Source organism: Lissotriton helveticus, chromosome 8 (assembly GCF_964261635.1).
Source record: "Lissotriton helveticus chromosome 8, aLisHel1.1, whole genome shotgun sequence".
Taxonomy (NCBI): Eukaryota; Metazoa; Chordata; class Amphibia; order Caudata; family Salamandridae; genus Lissotriton; species Lissotriton helveticus.
Window position 1 is genome coordinate 258,118,545 of NC_136069.1, and position 22,744 is coordinate 258,141,288.

The 22,744-nt window shown below is 45.7% G+C and overlaps 1 protein-coding gene across 2 annotated transcripts in view; it reads left to right on the forward strand.

Moving 5' to 3' along the window:
- The window catches only part of DYNC2H1 (dynein cytoplasmic 2 heavy chain 1), a 1,763,151-nt gene that overhangs the window by 1,145,811 nt on the left and 594,596 nt on the right, over nucleotides 1-22,744 (forward strand). For both annotated transcript variants that reach the window (XM_078657019.1, XM_078657020.1), the window contains exons 60-63: nucleotides 12,217-12,303; nucleotides 12,400-12,526; nucleotides 17,462-17,603; nucleotides 22,568-22,677. In XM_078657019.1, coding sequence (XP_078513145.1) covers nucleotides 12,217-12,303; nucleotides 12,400-12,526; nucleotides 17,462-17,603; nucleotides 22,568-22,677 — 466 coding nt within the window. The remainder of the gene's footprint in view (nucleotides 1-12,216; nucleotides 12,304-12,399; nucleotides 12,527-17,461; nucleotides 17,604-22,567; nucleotides 22,678-22,744) is intronic.

Genomic DNA, 22,744 nt, shown 5'->3' on the forward strand with positions numbered 1-22,744 from the left:
TCAAGCCGCTAAGAAGGTCTTCTCCTCAGGTAGCATGGCTTTAAAATCAACAAATGCTACTTGTTTGCTTGGTAGATATGTGCATGCCCTAATGGACTCGGTCAAACAATTGTCTGCTGATCTTCCGGAGGATGACAGAAAAAACTTTAATGAAGTTGTTTTGGACACTCAGGCAGCAGCCCACCAAGTTATTCAGAGTGGCATGGACACTGCAGACTCTGTGGCTAGAGTAATGGGTTCCTCAGTGGCTACCAGAAGAGCTCCTTGGTTAAAGTCCTCAGAGTTTTCCGCTGATGTACAGGCTACTCTTTTGGATTTACCTTTTGACGGGGTTGGTCTCTTTGGGAAGAAAGCGGATACGGCTTTGGAAAGGTTCAAAGATAGCCGAGCGACGGCTAGATCTTTGGGCTTGCAGGCGAAAGGTACAGCCACCAGGAAGTTCAGGGGCTTTGGCAGATCTTCCTTTCGTCCCTTCAGACAAGGCCAGCAACAGCAGCAACAACAGAACCCTCTGTACAAGTCTTATAGAGGTAGACAGAAGGGTCGTGGACGTGGACGTCAAGCCTATTCCTCCTCTACTTCCTCCTCTAATACCCACCCCCCACCTGCAACAGCAAAGCAGCCCTAGATCCGCCATTCCGGATCATGTGGGTCCGGTAGGGGGTCGGCTAACTCATTTTCTACGGGATTGGGAATCGGTTACATCAGATCTTTGGGTTCTCAATCTCATAGAAAATGGGTATGCTCTTCCTTTCCAGGAGTTCCCACCCAATTACCCTCCCTGCCAAGGTTATTGTTCGGAGGACCACCTGCTTCTCCTGCAGGAAGAAGTCCTGGCACTGTTCAGAAAGGGTGCGATAGAGGTGGTTCCGGAGCAGGAGAGGGGTCAGGGATGCTACTCCCGGTATTTTCTGATCCCCAAGAAGGATGGCAGGCTTCGGCCAATCCTGGATCTCAGGATCTTGAACTTGTATCTGAAACAAGAAAAGTTCAAGATGCTCACTCTTGCGCAGGTTCTTCAAGCGCTGTTGGAAGAAGACTGGTTGGTGTCGATCGACTTGCAGGATGCGTATTTTCACATCCCCATTCTGAAGTCGCACAGAAAGTATCTCCGTTTTACGGTGGGATCGCAGCACTACCAGTTTGCGGTCCTTCCGTTTGGACTTACTACTGCGCCTCGAGTTTTCACCAAGGTGATGGCAGTGGTGGCGGCACATCTCAGAAGGTCGGGAATTCCTGTATTTCCGTATCTGGACGACTGGCTCATCAAAGCCGAGTCGCCAGAGAAGGTGCTCCTTCATTTGCAAGAGACAACTCAGTTGTTACACAGGTTGGGTTTTTCGATAAATGTGCCCAAGTCTCACCTGGTGCCCTCCCAGCGCAACCTGTTCATAGGTGCGGTACTGGACACTACTGTGTGTCGTGCATTCCCTCCTCCTCAAAGGATTCGCGACATACATGGAAATGATTCCATTATTTTTCAATGGAGCGGTTGTTCCAGTCCTGAAGGTCCTTCGTCTGCTTGGTCTGATGGCTTCTTGCATTCTGTTGGTCAACCATGCACGCTGGCACATGAGGGTACTCCAGTGGTGCCTCCGCAGGCAGTGGTATCAGCACAACAGAGATCTCAGGGAGTCAGTGAGGATCTCCAGAGAAACTGCGGCGGATCTGTCTTGGTGGAATGTGGAAAGCAATCTTTCTCAAGGAAAGCCTTTCCAGCTGCCTCAATCGGTGGCCACAGTGATAACGGATGCATCCACTCTAGGGTGGGGTGCTCATATGGGGGATCTGGAGGTCAAAGGTCTTTGGTCTCCAGAGGAAAGGTTGCTTCATATCAACCTTCTAGAGTTACGGGCGATACGTTTGGCTCTCAAGGCCTTCCTCCCTTCCCTTCGTGGTCAGTCGATTCAGGTTCTGACGGACAACACGACCGTGATGTGTTATATCAACAAGCAGGGAGGAATGGGGTTGCAGTGTCTCTGCAGAGAAGCTCTGCGTCTCTGGTCCTGGGTTCAGGACCATCAGATTTGTCTGATGGCAAATCATCTGGCCGGAGTTCTGAACGTTCGTGCAGACGTTCTCAGTCGGCAGTTCTCTGCCGACCACGAGTGGAGGCTCCATCCAGAGGTTGTTCGTTACATCTTTCGGATGTGGGGAACTCCTCGAGTGGATCTGTTCGCCACTCACGAGAATGCTCACTGCCTGCCATTCTGCAGTCTCCAGTATCCGATGCAAGGAGCTTTGGGGGACGCGTTTCAGTTGAGTTGGGGAAATCAACTCCTTTACGCGTTTCCCCCCATACCCTTGATTCCTCGGGTTCTGAGGAAGATTCGCCAGGACCGGGCCCAAGTCATATTGGTCGCCCCGGATTGGCCAAGAAGGGTGTGGTACACAGACCTTCTCCACCTCTCCTCTCACCCGCCGCTCCGTCTCCCTCTCAGGGCAGACCTCCTCTCTCAGATGGAGGGGCAGGTTCTACACCCCCAACTCCAGACATTACACCTTCATGCCTGGAGATTGAACGGGGCAACCTGAACTCTTTTTCTCTCCCTCACGATGTGGTGGATGTCATTCTTTCTGCCAGGCGTGACTCCACCAAGTCCATCTATTCGTATAGATGGTCTAAATTTGTTGTTTGGTGTAGGGAGAAGGCTGTTGATCCTTTGAGGGCTCATTTATCTGATATTTTACAGTTTGCTCTCTCTTTGGCGCAGCAAGGATTTGCTGTTGCTACAATCAAAGGTTACCTTTCGGTGTTATCGGCATTTCTTTGCTTGCCGGATCAGCCGTCTCTTTTTAAATCTCCAGTGGTTTTGAGGTTTCTGAAGGGGCTTACTAATAAGTTCCCTCCTTCGCCATTTATCGTGCCTCAGTGGGATTTGAAACTTGTCTTGACTTTCTTGATGGTTTCTCCCTTTGAACCCTTACACAAGTGTCCCTTGAGGCTTTTGTCTTTCAAGACGGTCTTCTTAGTAGCAATCACCTCGGCAAGGAGGGTGAGTGAGCTTCAAGCTCTTAGTTCTAAGCCCCCGTTCTTGACCATTCATGCTGAACGAATGGTTCTTAGGACCAGGGCTGCTTTTCTGCCTAAGGTGGTAGCTCCCTTCCATCTAGGACAGTCCATTACCCTTCCTACCTTCTTTCCTCCCCCTCACCCTTCTAAGGAGGAAGAGAGACAGCACCGTCTGGACCCTAAGAGGGCGGTGTCTTTTTATCTGGATAGGACTAAAGACTTCCGGATTGACGACCAGCTGTTTGTTGGTTTTGCTGGCTGTCAAAAGGGCAGAGCGGTGCACAAGCGCACACTTTCCAGGTGGATAATCCTGTGCATCAAGATTTGCTGCTCCCTGGCGGGTAAGGACCCTCCTGAGGTTATAAGAGCTCATTCTACCAGGGCATGGTCTGCTACTTCTGCATTGTCTAGAGGTGTACATGTTGAGGATATTTGCAGAGCCGCGACTTGGGCCTCCCTCCACACTTTCGCGAAGCACTACTGCTTGGATACCAAGGTGAGGAGGGACGGCCACTTCGCGCGTTCTGTCCTCCAAGATTTCCTGGTGTAGCAGAGTGGACTCCCTCCTCCGGGAGTGGGGACTGCTGTGGGACTCTATTCACAAGGTGAGGAATCCACAAGGCAGATGTATCTATCAGAAGAACAAGTAACTTACCTTCGGTAACGCTTTTTCTGGTAGATACTGTATCTGCCTGTGGATTCCTCACTGACCCGCCCACCTCCCCGTCGTCCACTCTGCTATACCTGGTTTTATTTGTATATTGATTTGTATATATTTTAGGTTTTGATACCTTTGCTATGCACTGTGTGCTATTTTGGTTTGTATGTACTGTGTACATTGTATATATGTATATTTCCTGTCATTGGTCCGTCCGTGTGCCTCGAAGGCACGGAAAAAAGGGCGGAACTGATGTCATCACGCCGACGTAGGCCTAATAAGGGGTCGGTGACGTCAGACGGAGTCGCGCGCGATGCCGCGTTCCTATGACGTCGTCCACGCCGGCGTGCTACAAAGAAAACAATTCCGAACGTTACTGACGCAAGGGGGATATTCACAAGGTGAGGAATCCACTGGCAGATACTGTATCTACCAGAAAAAGCGTTACCGAAGGTAAGTAACTTGTTCGTTGCACAAACAGAGTGAGTAAATGGTACACCCACTCAAGAAGAAATCTGAGACCAATTTATAAAAATAACACAGATTTTTACAAATTTTACTCACCAAATTCATTGGAATCGGGTAATTACTATCTGAATTACGATTTTAAGAAAGGTTTTTGAGGTATGAGCCTTGATGCCATAATGTTATCCTATGGGAGGAAAGACGTATACTGCATACATATAAGTACAAGTGGTTTGTAGGAGGTCCCTTTTAGGACTTAAGGTGCTTGGGGTCCAAGGTCAAAGAACCACCAGCAGTTCAGGTTTTGCTGCCCTTGTGTGTCCTGGCGCAGAGGTGCTGGTCGTGATGGTAACCTTGAGCGCTACACAGTATAGTCCAAAGTACCTGTAACAAAAAGGCTGCATGTGAGGAAAAGTCCAGCAGAACATAAAAAGGGGGGGCTCTGCTTGTGAGGGTCCTGGGAGCAAGGGGGCACAGTCGGTTGTCGTGAAACCGGGCTTCTGGGGCTCGGGTGCAGTGGTGTTTGGCCGGCTGGCCACTTGCATAGGAGACTGTCTCGGTTCTTGGTCTGGACCTGCAGAGGGGAAGAAAACAGACATCCGAATCACTCTAGGAGGGAGCTTTGTCGGTCCTGACCTCCCTCTGTAGGCAGGTGGGTGTTGACGGTGGTGTTGTACGGACTTGACACTCACCAAGCCTTGGTTGCTGCAAGTACTCTGGTACGCAGGGCAATGGTGCAGGGGTCTCGTGCAGGGACCAGCATCTCAAAACTCGGAGAAGAAACAGGGCAGACCTCTTGGAACAACAGTGACCTCCTCCTGGTGAGATGCGCCTTCAGTGGGCGCGATGGCCAGCAAAACGAAGTACGGTGCAAGTGTAGTTGGTGCCTTGCAGATGCAGGGGGAGTGCCTTCTCCACCCCAAGACAGATGCTAAGTGTTTGTTGAAGTGCCAGACACTGCTCCAAAGCTTTGGAAGGATTCACAGCTTTTGGACGAGTCGGGTCCTTGCAATTGTTGAGGGGCACGCAGCCAGGCTGGGTTTGGTGCCAAGTTTGGTATTGGTCCTCAGTTCTCACATTGTCAGCTCTTCTTAGTCCTTCTTTTGTTCCCAGATCGACAAATCTGAAGCTCTTGTGTCGGAGGGACCCCTATATACTGAATGTAGGGGCTTTCAGTGGAGTGAAGGGCGGCAGCCAATGGACTACCTACCCCTGGGGTGTCTACACCCCCTATATGACTACTCCATGCTAGGAGTAGACATATTCTTGACCCAGAGTTCCTAGTTTCAAATCCAAGATGGTGAAACCGTTCTGCCACTGTCCACTTCAGAGATGTGCCTAGCTTGTAAGTGTGACATGCCTTCTAACTATCCAATTTCTGACCTGCTCTGGTGCAAAATGGGCCTGGGGGCAGGGGGTGGCATTCCCAAGGGCTGGGGAGAACTGTGGTCATATTTCAAAGGTGGTAGAGGCTTTGAAGCCTCTGGCCTTGACATGCTAATCTGCTAGCCATCCTGCTGGAGGAGGTGTGATCGCCTTCTGCTGGAAAGACATTATTTCTGGCCTCAGATAGCACAGGGTGTCACCTGCAAGGGGTCAGAAACTTGTTTGTGGTGGCATGCTGGAAGATACCAGTCAGCCAGCACACTCTGTGACTAGTAGGGTTTTAGGGGCACTTTTAAGGTGCCCTCAGAGTGAATTTCATAATAAATCTGGTATTTGCATCAGTCCGTATTTATTAAAAAAAGATGTTTGATACCAAACATCAGTAATTTCAGTGAAGCTATTATGTAGCTGGGCAACTCGTAATGCCCAGTGCCCAGGACAGACCTTAAGATGGCTTCCTGATCACTTGCAATGCCTATCAATGGAAGTAGGCATTACAGAGACACATCTGCTCATGCAGATGTGCCCTGAATTGTAATATATTGCACCCTGCCTTAGGGCTCTCAGGCCTTCTGTAGGAGTGACTTACATATAGCACATGCAGGGTACAGGGGCATGGCACACAGGGAGTGTAGGAAGGTTACTCCCACTTTTTGTCTAGTGTTATGCTGTTTCTGACTAGTCTGACTGGTATCCTGCTAATAAGGACCCCAGTCTCTGAGCTTCTTCCCTTAGTTGGACATGGTGAGTACTGAGGTACATCCAAGATTGGCTACTGGTGTACACTTGTAATTCCCTATTATATGGCACTAAGGTATCCAGCAAAACCAAAGGTGATGATGGACGGAGTGTTGAACATTGCAAGCACTCACCCTCAGTCGACTGATCTGGGTTTAATCCACCATCATTCTTTAGCTCACTCCACCACCCCAGTTCAGACATGGTCATATGCAAATCAGTCTGACCCTGTGCCTCATGGGAACAGTCCAGCCCGAACTGTCAAGCCATGTCTTCCCTGGACCGGAAACAAGCATCCTGGGACGGGTTTCTGGCTAATCAGCCGTCATCAGCCAGGCTAGCTTGAATCCAGTGGCAAAGTGAGCAAGGGACCCACATCTAGGCATACCCTGCCAACTTAGGGCGAACAAAGCAAAACCAAAGGGGATGATGGACGGAGTGTTGAACATTGCAAGCACTCACCCCCAGTCAAATGATCTGGGTTTAATCCACCATCATTCTTTAGCTCACTCCATCACCCCAGTTCAGACATGGCCATATGCAAATCAGTCTGACCCTGTGCCTCATGGGAACAGTCCAGCCCGAACTGCCAAGCCATGTCTTCCCTGGACCGGTAACAAGCATCCTGGGACCGGTTTCTGGCTAATCAGCCGTCATTTCCATGCCACTGGATTCAAGCTATCCTGGCTTATGAGGGCTGAAAGCCCGAAACCGGTCCTAGGATGCCTGTTTCCAGTCCAGGGAGGACCTGGCTTGGCAGTTCGGGCTGGACTGTTCCCATGGGGCACAGGGTCAAGACTGATTTGCATATGGCTTGGTTCAAACTGTAATGGCATGATGAGCAAAAAAACGATGGATTTAGGCCCAGATCTCTGTGTTGGGGTGAATGTATGACATTGTTCTGCATTCTGTCCATCAACTGTTGTTTTTACTAAGGTATCGAGAGCATAGGTACACCAAGGGTCCCCCATGGGCTGAAGCATGTATTATACCACCCATGGGAGACCACTCAAATTGTGAATACAGGCCTGCCTTTGCAGCCTGTGTAAGCTGGTGCTTGCACCTCTTCAACAGATATAAGTTTCCTTATATCTGAGGTCACTGCACTTAAAACCTATAAGTCACCCCTAAGGCAGATCTTTCAATCTTGAAGGTAGGGTGCTCGGCAATTAGTTTTTAAGATGGAATGTGTGATGGCTTTTGCAGGACTGGACTAGAGACACAATCTTTTTTTTTCAAATGGAATACCAACTTTGCTTTATTTATTTGATGATTGGTATAGATCTCAAATCTCAGTTAATTGTGTCATAATGTAAGGATTTTGAATCTTAATTATTAGTAAATTAATTCAATTACAATCATGTTGAATTTAATTTTTCTTGGTATCTTTGTGTTCTACACAACTCCCCACATCCAAATATTAGATTACTTTAAAATGTATACCAGAGGGTTAACTGGTAGTGTGTGTGGTGAGTGCCGCGCCTTTCAGCTCAGTTTATCCCTATATTTGATACCTATTATAGGAGATGTCAGTGACAGCCCTGTGGCCAAGAGAGAAAAGTACATCAGTCACTAGCCTGCTATAGATTCAGACAATCAATCTAAGGCAATGGTCATTGAGAACAAGAATTTTGTGGTTGCTCAGATCAAAACCCTGAAGATAAGCTTTATGAACTATGGGTTAATGTGCGGTCTTGTTTGTGTTTCCAGCTTTTACAAGTGGGCTCTCAATCAGGGCCTCACACCTCTGAATCTGAACCCCAGTAAAGATGTTCACAGGTGCCTTGTGATATGAAAGATAGTACCTCCAGGTCTATGACTGGTTGTTCTAGATTATTGTATTGAATGTTTCCCAATGGGATATTTATTATGCAAAAGGATCCACCAGCCACTTTAATACCTATTGATCAAGGAAATCTCCTGGTGATGATGTTCTCAATAGGATTTGGGACTTCGTTTGGTGTTTATCTTACCTTACCATTTGCCTTCACCTAATATTTTCATTTGTCTAGAAATTAAAACTTTCACACACATCACTGAATATGGTATTATGATGGATACTTATAACCACAGATTCCTCACTTAGTGAATATTCCCTAAGTATCAGACTGGGTCCAGAAATGTTAAAGCAGAACTCCAGCGTGCTGATAGGTGGAGTTGTGTTGCTCTGTGCCAACGTTGTTATGCTCCAGAAGTGGCAACAGGAGCCGCATATAAGCACCACCCATGTACACTGATGTCAGTTCCTTTCTTTCTGTGCCTTCAGACGTGGATCCAGAGCTACTCCATGGTCTTTTAAACCCTTTTTAAAAACAAAATTCAAAGTATGAAGGGAAAATGTCAGCTCAGGGTTCTAGCTGTGTATGGACTGTTGCAAACAGATGTCTGTCATGGACTTTTAAAAAGTATTCTTATGGTGCTTGTGCTCGGACCATGATTCCAGGAGCTTAAGTGACTGCGATCAAATGAATCCAAAGGCAATAGGAGGGCCATAAGGCTAACTTGTCACCAAATATTGAAAGTCTCCATGCTGAGAGTTGTCGAAGTCGAAAGTAAGGTTCCATTCCCACTCCCAAAGCCTGTCCAGCAGCTTAAACTCATCATAATCGAAGTCTCTGAGTACATTGATGAAGAAACACAAATAGTGTCAATGCGCCAATCAGTTTCACTCCTTACCTCCATTGGAGCCGATACTGAATCTGGCCCTGATGCACCGCATATTTCATTGATGTCGAAGCAAATAGAGGTTTTCAAGGAGGCCATGCTGTGCATTTTCTGCACTTTACTGGTTTTCTTTGGCGTGCCTTCTGGACACAAGGATCTGCAGAGTCCACCAGTCAGGCTTCGCTGACGGGTCCACCCTCGGATTGGTCTGTGCCTTTTGAAACCACATCGGGTTCAGCATTTGCTCCTTTACTGACTTCATTTCTGGTTTCGGACTCTACTATGCTGGCGAGTTTGAATGAGAGGAGGACCATTCCTGAGAATGGCTTTGAGATATGGAACGGGTCCACGTGCTCCTTGGAGACTGAGAGCAGCCTTTAGACACTTTCTGACATTGTTCGGCGACATAGAACTTGGGTTCGTGGTCACAGGTCACCTTTGGATTCATCCTGACCCAGTCCCTGCCGTTGTGCGCCGATTCTATGAACAAGAGACGAATCTGGTGGGGGATCTGTCACGAACATCTGTTAGTGACAGTGCCTGCATGGCGTAAACTGTGTATTCTTTGCATGGGATATTTCCCTTGAACACTGAAAAAAAATGGAAAGAAATCCGGTCAAGATTTGAGGAGCGAGCTCATCTTAAGGCGTAAAAAGAAGAGAACTGATGCCAGCACACAGGGGAGACGATTATATAGGGCTCTGGCATCATTTCCGGGCAGAGCTGAATTGGAGCCATATTGAGCATGAGGCAATTGCTGAAAATACTCTCTGGATGCAGTCTGGCACCTAGGGGTATTCAAAAGGTGAGGAATATGTGGTTAAATTATTCAAAGGTAAGTAGCTTGTTCTTGTAAATCGTACAGACACAATTGGGTGTAAAACTTTGCTTCAGCATCCAGAAGGGCAATCAGGCAATAGTTGCTCAGGGAGAAAGGACCCACTTTTTAATGCAGAGTTCATAAGATCAGATTTATCTAGGATTCAAGAATGCGGTAGTCCTCTAAGCAATATCTATATAACTGAGCTATGGATGAAACCCAGATTCCGTGACTGTTTTGCACAATGCAGTTTGAAGCCAATGTAGAGCTTGAGCTGTAGTCCGATGGCAGCACAAATTGCTCTTTGAAGATTTATGTCTATAAATATTCCGTATTGCGCAATCAAAGGTTGCACAGGTGCTATGTCTTCCTGGGGATGTCTTATTACATCGTCAAAATTGTTTATAACTTTCCGAAACTTTTTGGAATTGCCGGATCCACAGATGTGGCAGAGGTTGGACCATTGTTTTCATAGTACTTTTTTTGCTTCATAAATCACCTTTTTGTCTTCCTTCCTCACTTTCCGGACTTCCGCTTGGACTTCTTTGTTTTTATTCTGCATCAGTAGTTGACTCAATTGATTATTCAGGCCATAACGTTTCCTTCTCAGGTCACTTTGTGTGTGTAGCAGAGGAATAGTAGAAGCTAATTCCAAAATGCTGGAGATAATCTTCTCCCAGGTAGAAGCATCAATAACCTGTCCGCTACTATCGGCTGTGGAATTTGGAATATCCAGACTGCCAAAGAGGTCGCACTGCTTGATGCCCATCTTAGTTGCCTCCATTGAGGCACACCCATCGATAGCCTGACCATAGAGAGTGCTGCTGTAACACTGGGTTGAAGAAACATACTGAGAGTTAAAGTCAAGTGGTTGCTCCCTACCACGGGTATAATGCTGACAACACTGCAGTGTGCGCAGGAGGCCAGTTTGATAAACATACAATTTAGTGCAGCATATCTATACTTTTAGAAGTGGCTAAAGTTAATTGGTAGGTCTTATGGAAATTGGTGATTTGCAGCCCACAGATTTAGTTATGTTATGTTATGTTAAATGAATCTTTTATAGCGCACGGCTACTCCATGGAGTGTCCCGGCGCTTTTATTGTAAACCTGTAGCAGATAACACAACACGAAAAATAAGAGGTCCCATAGTGAATGGAGGAACCATGGCAATTGACTTCCTACTAGGTGTTATTTAGTTAAAGGAAAGACTTCAACATCAGTCATTCTTTGCTGCATTCTGATGTAACCAATGTGTTATGTTTCTCCATTGGCCTCACTGCATTCCTTCTTAAAGCACAAGTATTTGAACCCTGATGTGCGTTCAAAATCACAATTTAGCAGGGTTGCATTCAGAGCGTCTTAATTTAGACTAATCACTGCTCATTAGTTAAACAACTATGGCATTAGTTAGTTGAACTAACTAAAATTTTAACACATGAGTATTGATTAGAAGGGTAAGGTACTTACCTTTGATAAAATGTCTTTCTAAAGGCTACGTAGGTTCTGCAGATTGTTAATTATCCTCCCACCTTCTCTCTCTCTGGATATGGGTTAATCAGTTAGTATGTGTGTTCTCTTTGATTTCTGTTTGGCCCTGTCATATTCTATCTTTAGCCTCTGGGAATTACAGAATGACAGATCTGGTGCACCTGGCTACTTATATGAACCAGCTGTATCACATTCTGCAGGATCATTATGGATCTGACACCAAATTTTCAGTGCCATCCAGTGCTTGTGACTTGTTCCTGCTCATAGAAAACTGAGGGAATTTGTGTCTTTGTCATAAGGGAAAGGACATTATGTGAATGAAGTAGCTTGTTCGTTTGCAATTTATGCTTTGATATAAGTAGTATAGAAATTGCATTTAGGTCACCTTTCTTCTTAGCTATGTTAATGTCGAAATTTAGAAGTCAGCCGTTTGTGAAACGTGGGAGAAAAACGTAGTTTGTGCTGCAAAGCCTGGCATGAAAAACGGAATATTGTGCTATAAGGGCAGGTAGTATAAAGCAAGTGTGCAAAATGCTGGAGGCGCGAGGAAACTATTACAGTGGGAGGATGATGGGATGAATTATTGATGGTACACGTTAGTGACTAAAATACAAAAATCACATCCTTTACTCAGTATTTGAACTAAAATCTGTGTTATTATGCTACTAATTTGGATGATAAGCATTTAATATTTTTTTATGTTTTCTGTTGTGAAATGTAAATCAGTGTTGTGTAACCCAATACGCCCTTATCTGTACTTCTTTCATAAAAAGATACTTTGAAATAAAATATTGGAGGATGTAATTGAGAACAGTAAGGAACTGTGGCTGAGGTGCGGGGAATTGTTGTAGTAGTGGGAGAGCAGGTCATATGTGGGTGAAGTGGAAGTGATTTTACTCTCAGGAGTTGTGACCATTGTAATGTTTTACTTTTCTCATCTCGATGGAAGCCTTTCTCATGTCATCAAAAAATGTGTTTTAGGAATTTGAGAAAAACAGAGGACCGAAAACAGAGATTAGAAGATGAACTGAACTCTGTAGGTCGGAAAGTGGCAGACTTAAAAGAGAAGTAAGTTGTTTTGTTATTACAATACAGTAGTTAGGGTTTGCTTGTTAGAAGAATGATATACATCTTGGCTTGTTTAATAATATCCTTTCTTTGCAGGTTCCAAAGCAGAACTACAGAAGCTGCCAAACTTGAAGCCGAGTTAACCAAGGCACAAGAAATTATTCAAGCAGCAGAACTGCTGATTCATCAGCTTGATGGGGAACATAAGAGATGGAATACACAGGTTTGTTAAAATTATGCAGGCGTAAAGCTTCTCTGTAAGGCCAGAATTATATGATTGACGACATATGGATACTTTGCTTGTCCTGGGCCTCTGTGGTTTGGGACAATTAATGTTCTGTGCTCTCTGTTGGTTACAAAGTTGGCAGCCCTGTACATGAACTGCCATGCGGAGGCACAGCAGTTTAGAATCAGGTAGTAACAAAGGGCAAGATGTAGGATCTGCTGGGGTGGCTCTGGTTGTCAGCATACGTGACGAGTGTTTGTAATTGGTAAGGTGAATGTGCTATGTTAAATTTGCCCGGGTGAGAACTGGGGCTAGAAGATAAAACCACACACTAAAGAGTTTCTTCTTTGAAGAGACATTGATTAAGGAGGGCCTTGGACTTGAGTAAGCTTCAGAGATGTTCAAGTGATGACAATGCAAACACTAAGCTTCCCTGATTCACTGGTGAGTAGTTTCCTCTGGGTAACCTCTTCTGGAGTGGTTGTAATACTTGGGGGCTGTCTGGAGCAGAACAATGCTAGAGCAGAGTAAGAAATGGGTATCGACCTCAAAACATTAAAACCAGAGACACTGCAGCATGAGCACACATCCAAATCAGCTTATTCTGCTGAAAGTTCTCCACCAGTGAAAGTTCAAATTACTGTATAAGACACAGTGCTTGTAATTAGGACCATCACTGCCAACGATCTGTTCCCCATCTCACTGCCATCTCCTGTGATAGCTGTCTGCAAATAGGCAAACTTTCTTCATAGCACTATTCTATATATAGGTCCAGATCTCCTAGTCATTCTGCTTCTCTGTTAGATCTTCATCTTGCCCAATGTCTCCACATTTCTCAAGAGCAACATGGCACCCTCTGGGACATATTATGTTATGTTAAGAGTGATTAGTAACGCGCGCAGCTACTAGGTAGAGTGTCCCGGCACGAGCCCAAAATAAAGCAGAACAGAGTACGGAAATAGTGGCAAAGGAAAAAAACTGCTTAGTTGAATAGGAAAGTAGAATTTTGAAGGCTACGCAGATCAGGTAGAAGAGAGTTACAAGACTTTACAGGCAAATAGGCCAAGGAGCTGCCCCCCTTTCTTTGCAGACGAATTCTGGGTGTGGAGGCTAGGTACATGTTCGAGGAGCGCAAGAGTCTGCCCGGGACATAGAACGAGAAACTGTTCCTCAGATAGACCGGGCCATACTCTTAAAGTGCGGCATAGGCCGTAACCAGAGCCTTGAACATGACCCTAGTTTTTATCGGCAGCCAATACAAGTTGCGCAGATGCTGCTTAACACTGGTATGTTTAGGTAAGTCCAACAGCAGCCGAGCAGCGGCATTCTGCACTACCTGTAACTTATCCATGAGGTAGCCAGGAAGACCAATAGTAGCATAATTGAGATGGTAGGTGACCAAAGCCCGAACAACCGTTTCTTTGGCAGAAAGAGGCAGCAAGGGCAAAAGAATTCTGAGAAGCTTCAGGACACCAAAGCAGGTGTGTGTCAGTTTGCTGATCTGGTTACCAAAACTGAGTTTTTCATCAAACCAGATACAAAGTTTTTCACTGGGAGGCCCGACGGAGAGGGCAGAGGGGCAACATCATTAAATTTCTTTTAAAATGTCTCTACTTGGAGAGTCCTCAAGGTGGTGATTCCATTCTCAAAGGTGGTTGCAAAGTCTACAGAGATCACACAAACCTAAAAGATCTTGAACACTTTAAATTCCAGAATGAAATAGATCCATGAATTCCAAGGGTATATATGCACTCTCCAATCTCTCTCTCAGCATCTTATTCCAGACTATTGCAGATAGACGATGCAGGAACTTTTACAGTATGTTTTTATTAGAGATGTAACTAACACCCCACTGGTCACACCAGAAGACAAACGCTCTATCATTTTTTAAATGGTCAGATATTCTGACATTTCCAATGTCTGGTCTTCTTATGGTGCAGCTGGAAATGAGTGTTCATGTAAAAAAAAAAAGATGTTTCTTTCCCCTTGGTTTGCTTTTCTCCATGCATGCTTTAGACCTAGATTTTCTAGATTGATTCAAAACCATGGATGGTGTCCCTATTACTATTTGTTATCCACTGACACGCCATCTTAGGGATCTACTACTTTTCTAATAATCAGGTGACCGCTTTTCCTCATGATCCAGTTTGATTAAAGCATATCTACCTTCTTTATGTTTTTCACGTTCTCAAGAGTAAATATTGAGTTACTTAGGAGCATTACATTTCATATTAGGCTTTTGTTCTGTAGATTTGCTGTTAACCTTTTAATTTAAAATGTTACCAGACCTGATGATTGGTGTGTATTTTGAAAGCATGCATTAGCTGTATGCGATTTCCTTATTTTTGCTCTTTTATTCAGGAATGTAGGTCTGTCACAATTAATGCAAAAATATTAACCATTTACCATTTAGGATGAAGCCTATACACGTTTTGGTATGTACAAATTCCCAGGACTTAACTTACCCCACGCACTTCATTTGCACGCCAATATTGAATTTTGGTCCATATTCCTGCTACATAGAATATTGGTGTTCTGCATTTAGAGATTCCTTCAACATGACACCTAGCATTGCTGCTTTAGACAAACTGGTGAACAGAAATTCTGTTGGATTCTGTCCTATGCGTAGAGACCCCTTCCCATCATGGTTGCATCGAGTAGGGGATCATTTACTTGGGTTTACCTTTCGCCCTGTACTTCAACAATCTCCCCTGTCCTCTTCCCTTGTCTTGTGATCAGTTTGTCTCTAATCTTCGGAATATTAGGTTCCATTGCTTGCTCTCTTAGCATCCACAGACCTGCTACTGGCGGTCTTTGCCTTCGTTTCTCCTTATGATGGAAAGTGCAGTGGTAACAGATGGACTCATGTAGTAATTTCACTCTGATGTGCTTTATAGCCTGCCTGCGTGGCAGGGTGTGGCTGACAGAATGTATAAGAATATCCCTTGAAGCTCATTGACCTATTTTTACATCTGTTAACGCTTTTCTTTTAATATCACAGTTGTGATTTTTAGGTTGAGCCTGGGCAGCGCATGCGTTGCTCTGCGAGCCATGTTGTATTGGAGTATGTACTTGAAGCCCCACCCACTCTCCGCCCATAACTGTCATTGGCTTGTGTCATTGTCATTCGTAAATGCTGGCTTTTGATTCCTTATTAGGCTTGTCAGTCCCTCCTTAGTAACAACCTCTCATAAGGATAGGCCCTTTTATTTTGGTTGTTACACGATACGCCGCCTTGAGTCTGTAAACACTATTTTCTTTAATGAGCTTCTCTTTCTGTGTAACTCGTAGCAAACGGGGAGTTCTTTCTTCAGGGGCCATGGCCCATGGGAGACCGAAGGGTGCATCTCAGCAGTGTCTTTAGGGAGGTCAAAGGTGCGTGATGTAAATTCCGCTAGATCTGGCGTGTTCATTTTCTGAACGAACATATCTGTTAAACATGAATATGCTTTAGGTTTGCGCCTCTGCTCACTCGCTAAAAACCATGACTTCATAAAAGGGGCTCTTACCCTCTTTTCTCAATTTGTTCCTCTGTGAAATGGATCCAAATAAGAAAGAAACTCTTTGGCTTCAAATGTCTTTTTGGGCACACACTCCCGCAACCGCGAACCCGACCGGAAGGTATTGGAGCGCTTTACTGAGCAGTTCTCTAGTTCCAAAGTGGCAGCTCGCTGCACTTTGCTCCTCGGCTCCGATTACCTGTAAAGGGTGTTCATTAAGCCCGAGCTTAACGTTGCTCTCGCTCATTTGATTTTCTCCACCTGCACAACACGTTGCTATGTCGATCTTTTGCTTCCCTATGCCCTCCGTGCCCCTTCCCCCACCACGCCATCATTTTTGCTTCCACACACCCTCCCCGTCTGTGTTCCTTCTGCAACCATCTGTTTGCAACACCTCCCCCACACACACATTTGGAATGCAATAGGTCTCGCATTTACGAGAGTTTAAGCTATTGGCATTGTAAATGACATTGCCTTGTATTTATGTTTTAAAAACCAAAACATAAATAAAAGGCATTGTCATTTACAATGCCAATAGCTCAAACTCGACCTTTTGCATTGCAGATGCTTGTTTCACTATGTTCAGGAGTCCTGTATCCTGATTGAGATATATTGTGTCCCCTCCAATCATTGATTCTCAACAGTCATGTCCAAAACAGAGCACTCAAAAATGTCTCCTTCCACATTTTCTTCCATGCCCTAAATTCCCAGTGGCTTTCTGGTTGGTTGCCATTTGCAAAACCTGTTTCTCTGAAATAACCTCCAGCTGGTTTACTTTAATATACCACTTACAATTGGCGATGTCGTTTAGTGTGGTTCCCACCTTGGAACACTTTTAATGCCTTTTGCATCTTTGAGTTCCACATGGATTCCCTATGTGATGCCTGTAGGGTTGACTGGCACTGTCTGTAGAAGAGGGGCAATCTCTGGTGTCCACTTGAGTGGTCTGTAAATAAGAACTGACTTCCCTTTCCTGGACCTTGCTGATGGTACCACCCCAGCTGCGTTGCTTTCAGGCCTTCCCCCTTTTTTCAAACCTCAAGTTCCTGTCATAGTTTTGCTTTCTTGCTGATGTCTGACCGGTTGCTGACCAGGAATCTGAACCCAATCCATTGGTCGTGCATGCATTCACAACAACTGATCCCCTCTTGGCCCAGTGCCTAGAACCCCACCTCACCTGTATCAAGTCATCTTAAGTCAGAGCCCTTCAAGATATCCCTTTAGAACAGCTTCAGTATCTGGCTTGTTTTTCACTCAAGTAACAACTTAAGGCCTTATCCCCTGGTTGCTCTGTTGCATGATCTGTTCTTCCAGTGTATGACTGTCGATGATGTGTAAAGCAAATAGGTACATACAGTAAGAAGATACAGTGAATGGTTGAGAATCTGTGGTTTGCCTGTTTCATAATTTGTGTTCAAATGTATTTAATCAGATGGCAGAGATGGCAAGTGAACTTGACACGCTGCCGAAGAGAGCTCAGCTTGCTGCAGCCTTCATCACATACATTTCAGCAGCTCCCGAAGATCAGCGCAAAGCCAGCTTAGAGGAATGGAAAAAATCAACTGGGCTGGAAAGTAAATATGCTCTTTGTACCTGTTTTTTTACTTTCATGTTGCCATAATGCAAACATTTTGACACCTTTGACATTGGCAGTAAAATGCTAACCCCAACCTAGGCAGGCATTTCTAATTTCAACTGCAGAATGATGTCACCTCGCTATTATGACTGTATTTAACATTTAAGATGCCTTGGCTTGTTTACTCTCGACCCCATATCTCTAAAAATGAAAAGGTCTCAAACATTGAGATACTGCACGCTCAGTGGGAATCTTTTCTCACCAAAGAGCTCCTACTATCAGGGTGGCAGGTTTGTGATGCAAGTTGGCCCCATGTCCTGCCGGAAGCTTGACAGTTTTTTGCGTTTCAGAAACAAGCCGCTGTGAAGCGCAGGGAGTGTTTATCTTGTGCGTATGGACCATTGATTATTTTTCTGCCGAGGCCCACCAGGCTTTGCACGGCAGACCTGGGCAGAAAGAATCAACGTCTGAAGGCCTGCCCTAAATAGACCAGTGAACAGACATTGACGCACACAAAAAAAACAGAGGCTCTGCGGCACTTGGACCTCTGACTAAGGTTTCCTGACAACAGAATCGGTTGAAGCTCCACTGTCAGGAAACTTAAGGGTCCCTCACCTCTAAATGGGCCAGGGGACCGACAGGCTTCATAAAACGGGTTATCCTATTTGCGGTTGATATCCCACGCCAAACCCTGAATGAGCATATAAGTCTTGTGCTTGGCCAGGCCTGCCCCACCAAAACGTGAGTTGTATATCAATGGTTGTAGGAGAACACATATGTTGACAGTGCACATACAGTTATGACAACAACAGATAACTAATGTGATGAATGACTTTGATTTAATCAAATAATCACGGTTTGTGAGAGGATCAACTATCCAGATGACAGAATATATGTCAACATCTACATTTTTGTAAAAAAAAGGGGCAAATAAAGTGATAAGTACAAAAATGGGATCAGTGCAAGTGGTGTGCAAGGGGAAGGTAGTGCATATAGGTACATCCACAATCGATATACGGACCTATCCTGCCAGATTTCTGGCAAATCCAATACATGTACCAACATAAACAGAGGAAACAGTTATAGATTCACAGTCAACCAAATATGTTGTGGAAGAAAAAGTTGACGTTTCGACCCCTGTAAGGACCAGCAAAATGAATGTCTTGGAGGCGGGGTCTTCTTCAGGACCAAGGATTGAGGGGGTGGGGGGTTGGGCACCTATGGGCAATAATGAAAATTAATGTGGTGTGTCGGAAACAGGAAGGTATCTATTTGGCAGAGAATCAAAACAAGATTTACCAACATCAGCAGGACCCTTTCGAGCAGGAAGATGAGAGTATGGGCCAGCAGGGCTCCGGGGATGGGAAAGATGGGAAAACGAGAGAGACATAGCTAGCGTCAAAATTCACACTAGTGACTTGGGAGAATGATGGTGAAGACATCCAAGGTGAATGATTACTCACCATAAGGGATAATGTCGTGTACCATAGGATGTGACTAACTATGGTAGGAAGCTCAATCAGTTGGAAGGGCAGCAGGTTCAAACGTAACCTGAGGCTGTAGGCAGGGGAGAAGAAGAAAGTGGAAAGACACGATGTTAAATGGGGAGCAATGCAGTGAAGGCGCGTTTGTTATAAAAAGAGTTAAACAGAGACTGAGTAAACCATTCGTGAAAGTGTCACTGCATGGTTAAATAAATAAATAAGCCCTTTACACAGTACAAGTGCAGTGACATTAGGCAGCAAAGCGTGCAGGGCTGGGTGCTCGTGGCAAGTGCCCTGGCCGAGGTTAAACAGAATAAGCCATGCGCGTTTGTTTTGAAAAAGGTTTAAACAGAGACTGAACAAGCACTGGCGTTGCCAATAGGTCTCGCAGTAGGAAAGTTGGAGCTATTACAATTGCAAATAACAATGCCTTTTATTTTTGTTTTAATTTTAAAAACATAAAGGGCTTTGTCATTTACAAAACAAATAGCTCCAACTTTCCTACTGCGAGACCTATTGTGCACTGCACAGTGTGGGTGAAAGTGGCACTGCATGTGTGTGAATGGCTTTGAGTGAGTGGCGTTGCGTGTGTGAGTGGCTTTGCGTGTGTGAGTGGCGTTGCGTGTGTGAGTGGCGTTGCGTGTGTGAGTGGCATTGCGTGTGTGGCGTTGCGTGTGTGAGTGGCGTTGCGTGTGTGAGTGGCGTTGCGTGTGTGAGTGGTGTTGCGTGTGTGAGTGGCGTTGCGTGTGTGAGTGGCGTTGCGTGTGTGAGTGGCGTTGCGTGTGTGAGTGGCGTTGCGTGGGTGAGTGGCGTTGCGTGGGTGAGTGGCGTTGCATGTGTGAGTGGCGTTGCATGTGTGAGTGGCGTTGCATGTGTGAGTGGCGTTGCATGTGTGAGTGGTGTTGCATGGATGAGTGGGGTTGCGTGGATGAGTGGGGTTGCGTGGATGAGTGGGGTTGCGTGGATGAGTGGGGTTGGGTGGATGAGTTGCGTTGCGTGTGTGAGTGGTGTTGCTTGGGTGAGTGGCGTTGCGTGGGTGAGTGTGGTGTTGCGTGGATGATAGTGGGCTTGCGTGGGTGTGAGTGGCGTTGCGTGTCTGTAAGTGTTGCTGTGTGGGTGAAAGTGGCACAGAGCCTTTGATGTGGCCTGGCGCAGGAGAAATGCAGCTGCTGCTAATTAAATATAACAAGTGATTAAAAATAGCAGCTGCCGTCCACCTGTGGGGGTAGGGGCAGAGTGAGATCTACAGAAATGCACAACCAAGTTGATTCACTCTAAGTTACATCATAGACAGCCAAAGGCAACGCATGGCGAGACAAACTGTGTTGCTGCAGAAATATCAGTTTGCGTACAACAGAGTTGGAGCTGCATAGCCCTGTCAGCAAAAATAGCTCTTAAAAAAGCACAAGAAGCCTGTAAATTGTTATGATTAAATACACAGAATAAAATAAAAAGATTCCGAAAAAAGTACGATTAAAAATAAGTTGAAATAATTCTGAAACGGCTGAAGGTCTTACTTTAACAATAAACTGCCATCCGTGTGGCACGGATCATTTCTGTTGAAAAGGGGAAGAGGGGCCTGGAGAAGGGGTAGATGACAGCAGCGATCGAAAAACTTTTAATTCCGTGTGTGAGGGGAAACATGCCGTCAGTTGAGCGCATATACTGAGACAGCAGAACGCAAGGGAGGGGAAGCCGGATGGGGGTGGGAGAGCCTGGGGCGTGAATGCGAGCGAGGAGGGAAGCCGGATGGGGGTGGGAGAGCCTGGGGCGTGAATGCGAGCGAGGAGGGAAGCCGGATGGGGGTGGGAGAGCCTGGGGCTTGAATGCGAGCGAGGGGAGGCAGGCAGATTAGGGAGATGCGCGTGCTTGTGTGGTCACGTGACCCGCTTTTGTGGCCACGTGACCTCACATGCACTGTGAAGAAACCGCAGTGGTTTCACTAGACGATCGAGCACTTGAATTCTCGATCCCTCAATGCGCTTGCGCGCATTGTAGGTCACGAGACCTAATAAACCATGCGTGAAAGTGCCACCGCATGGGTAAATAAACACTTTCACCAGCCGCGGTGGTTGAGAAGTACAGTTACAGTGACATCAGGCATCAGAGCATGCACGGCAGGGTGCTTGTTGTGAGTGCCCTGACCGAGGTTAAGCACCACCAAAACGTGAGCCAGAGCCACAGGATACCTTTAGGAGACCTCTGGTTGCCTCACTATAGTCAGGGGGCAGGGGCGTAGGAAGGGGGCTGTGGTGGGTGCAGGCCGGCCCTGGTGTTATCACTGGGGAGAGGGGGAGTGACAATATGGCAAAAATATATATTTTTAATGAAAAATAAAAATTCGGCTTTCAGGACACTTTAAAATAAAAAAAATGCATAATACTATGTGGGGGGTGACAAGAAATTTTCCGCAGCGGGTACCACCTGACCTTGCTACGCCATTGGCTGGGAGAGCTATACAGTAGCATATATGCAATCCTTTGCCCTGTCACAGCCCCACCACATCATGCTTTTTTGAAGAATTTCTTGCAATTAGTCTTTGGCACACACAGGTGACAATAGATTACTAACTGCAATTTGTGCTTAACGTGTATTTGTAAAGCGCACGTTCAGGGTATCTTGGCACTGAATAACAGATGTTTATTGTTACCCCACTCAATGTTACTCATTTTATCGACCTCGAGAAGGATGAGAGGCTGAGTGGACCCACCAGGATTTGAACCTGTGACCATGAGTTCGCACACAGGCTGCTGCAGTGTCTGCAGTGTCTGCATTAGTCTACTAAGCTACCAGATCCGACAGTGCTTAGTCACACTAGTCAATAGTAGGCAGGTCTGAATGTCCAGAAACAAGTTGGCTGTGTGCATTTCTCGGTGTAGGCGGGATTACTGCATGACGATGCAAGGCTCCAGCCATGACAGCAGAAGGGACTGCCAGCCGAGGTGCAGATGTTCCCCATGGAAATAGATCGGTTACTTTTGGAGACAAAAACTGGTTCTGTTCTGTTTCCGATAATGGAAGGTCACACACATTTGGGAAGTAGACACAAGTAGCCAGTGTATATTTGGTTGGTCTGTGAGGGAGGGAGGGTAGGAGGGAAACAACGGCATGTGGGTGAGTTGCACAGGGTGGTGTCTCTACTGGCCCATTTGTCCCTCCCAGCTCTCCTCTGGATGGCTGTGTGTACTGGAAGGGGAGAGGATGAATCCTCCCAGGCCTATACTACCCTATCCCAGCAGGTGTACACAGTAAATGTCGAGGAACTGAGGACATCTTCAAGAATGCCATGGATGTTGAGGCGGGGTTACTTTTTGACCTGCACTGGTAGGTTACTAAAACAACTAAAATGAAACCACTAATAAGCTACGCCATAATCTATTTTTTATATAGCTGCACACAACACAATGAGAACGGATTGGAAATGTGGTGCCCTGTTTTGTGGCCATTATGCTAGTTTTATTTGCATTTCTTTTGACAGCCTTCGATTTGAGACGGTTTCTATCAACTGAAAGCGAACAGCTGATTTGGAAGAGCGAAGGCTTACCTTCGGATGACCTTTCAATTGAAAATGCCCTTGTTATTTTGCAGGTAAACGTGATTGTAATTCATTTGTTTCTTCGCTCAATGGGGCACTCGACTTCAGTCCTGTAAAAAT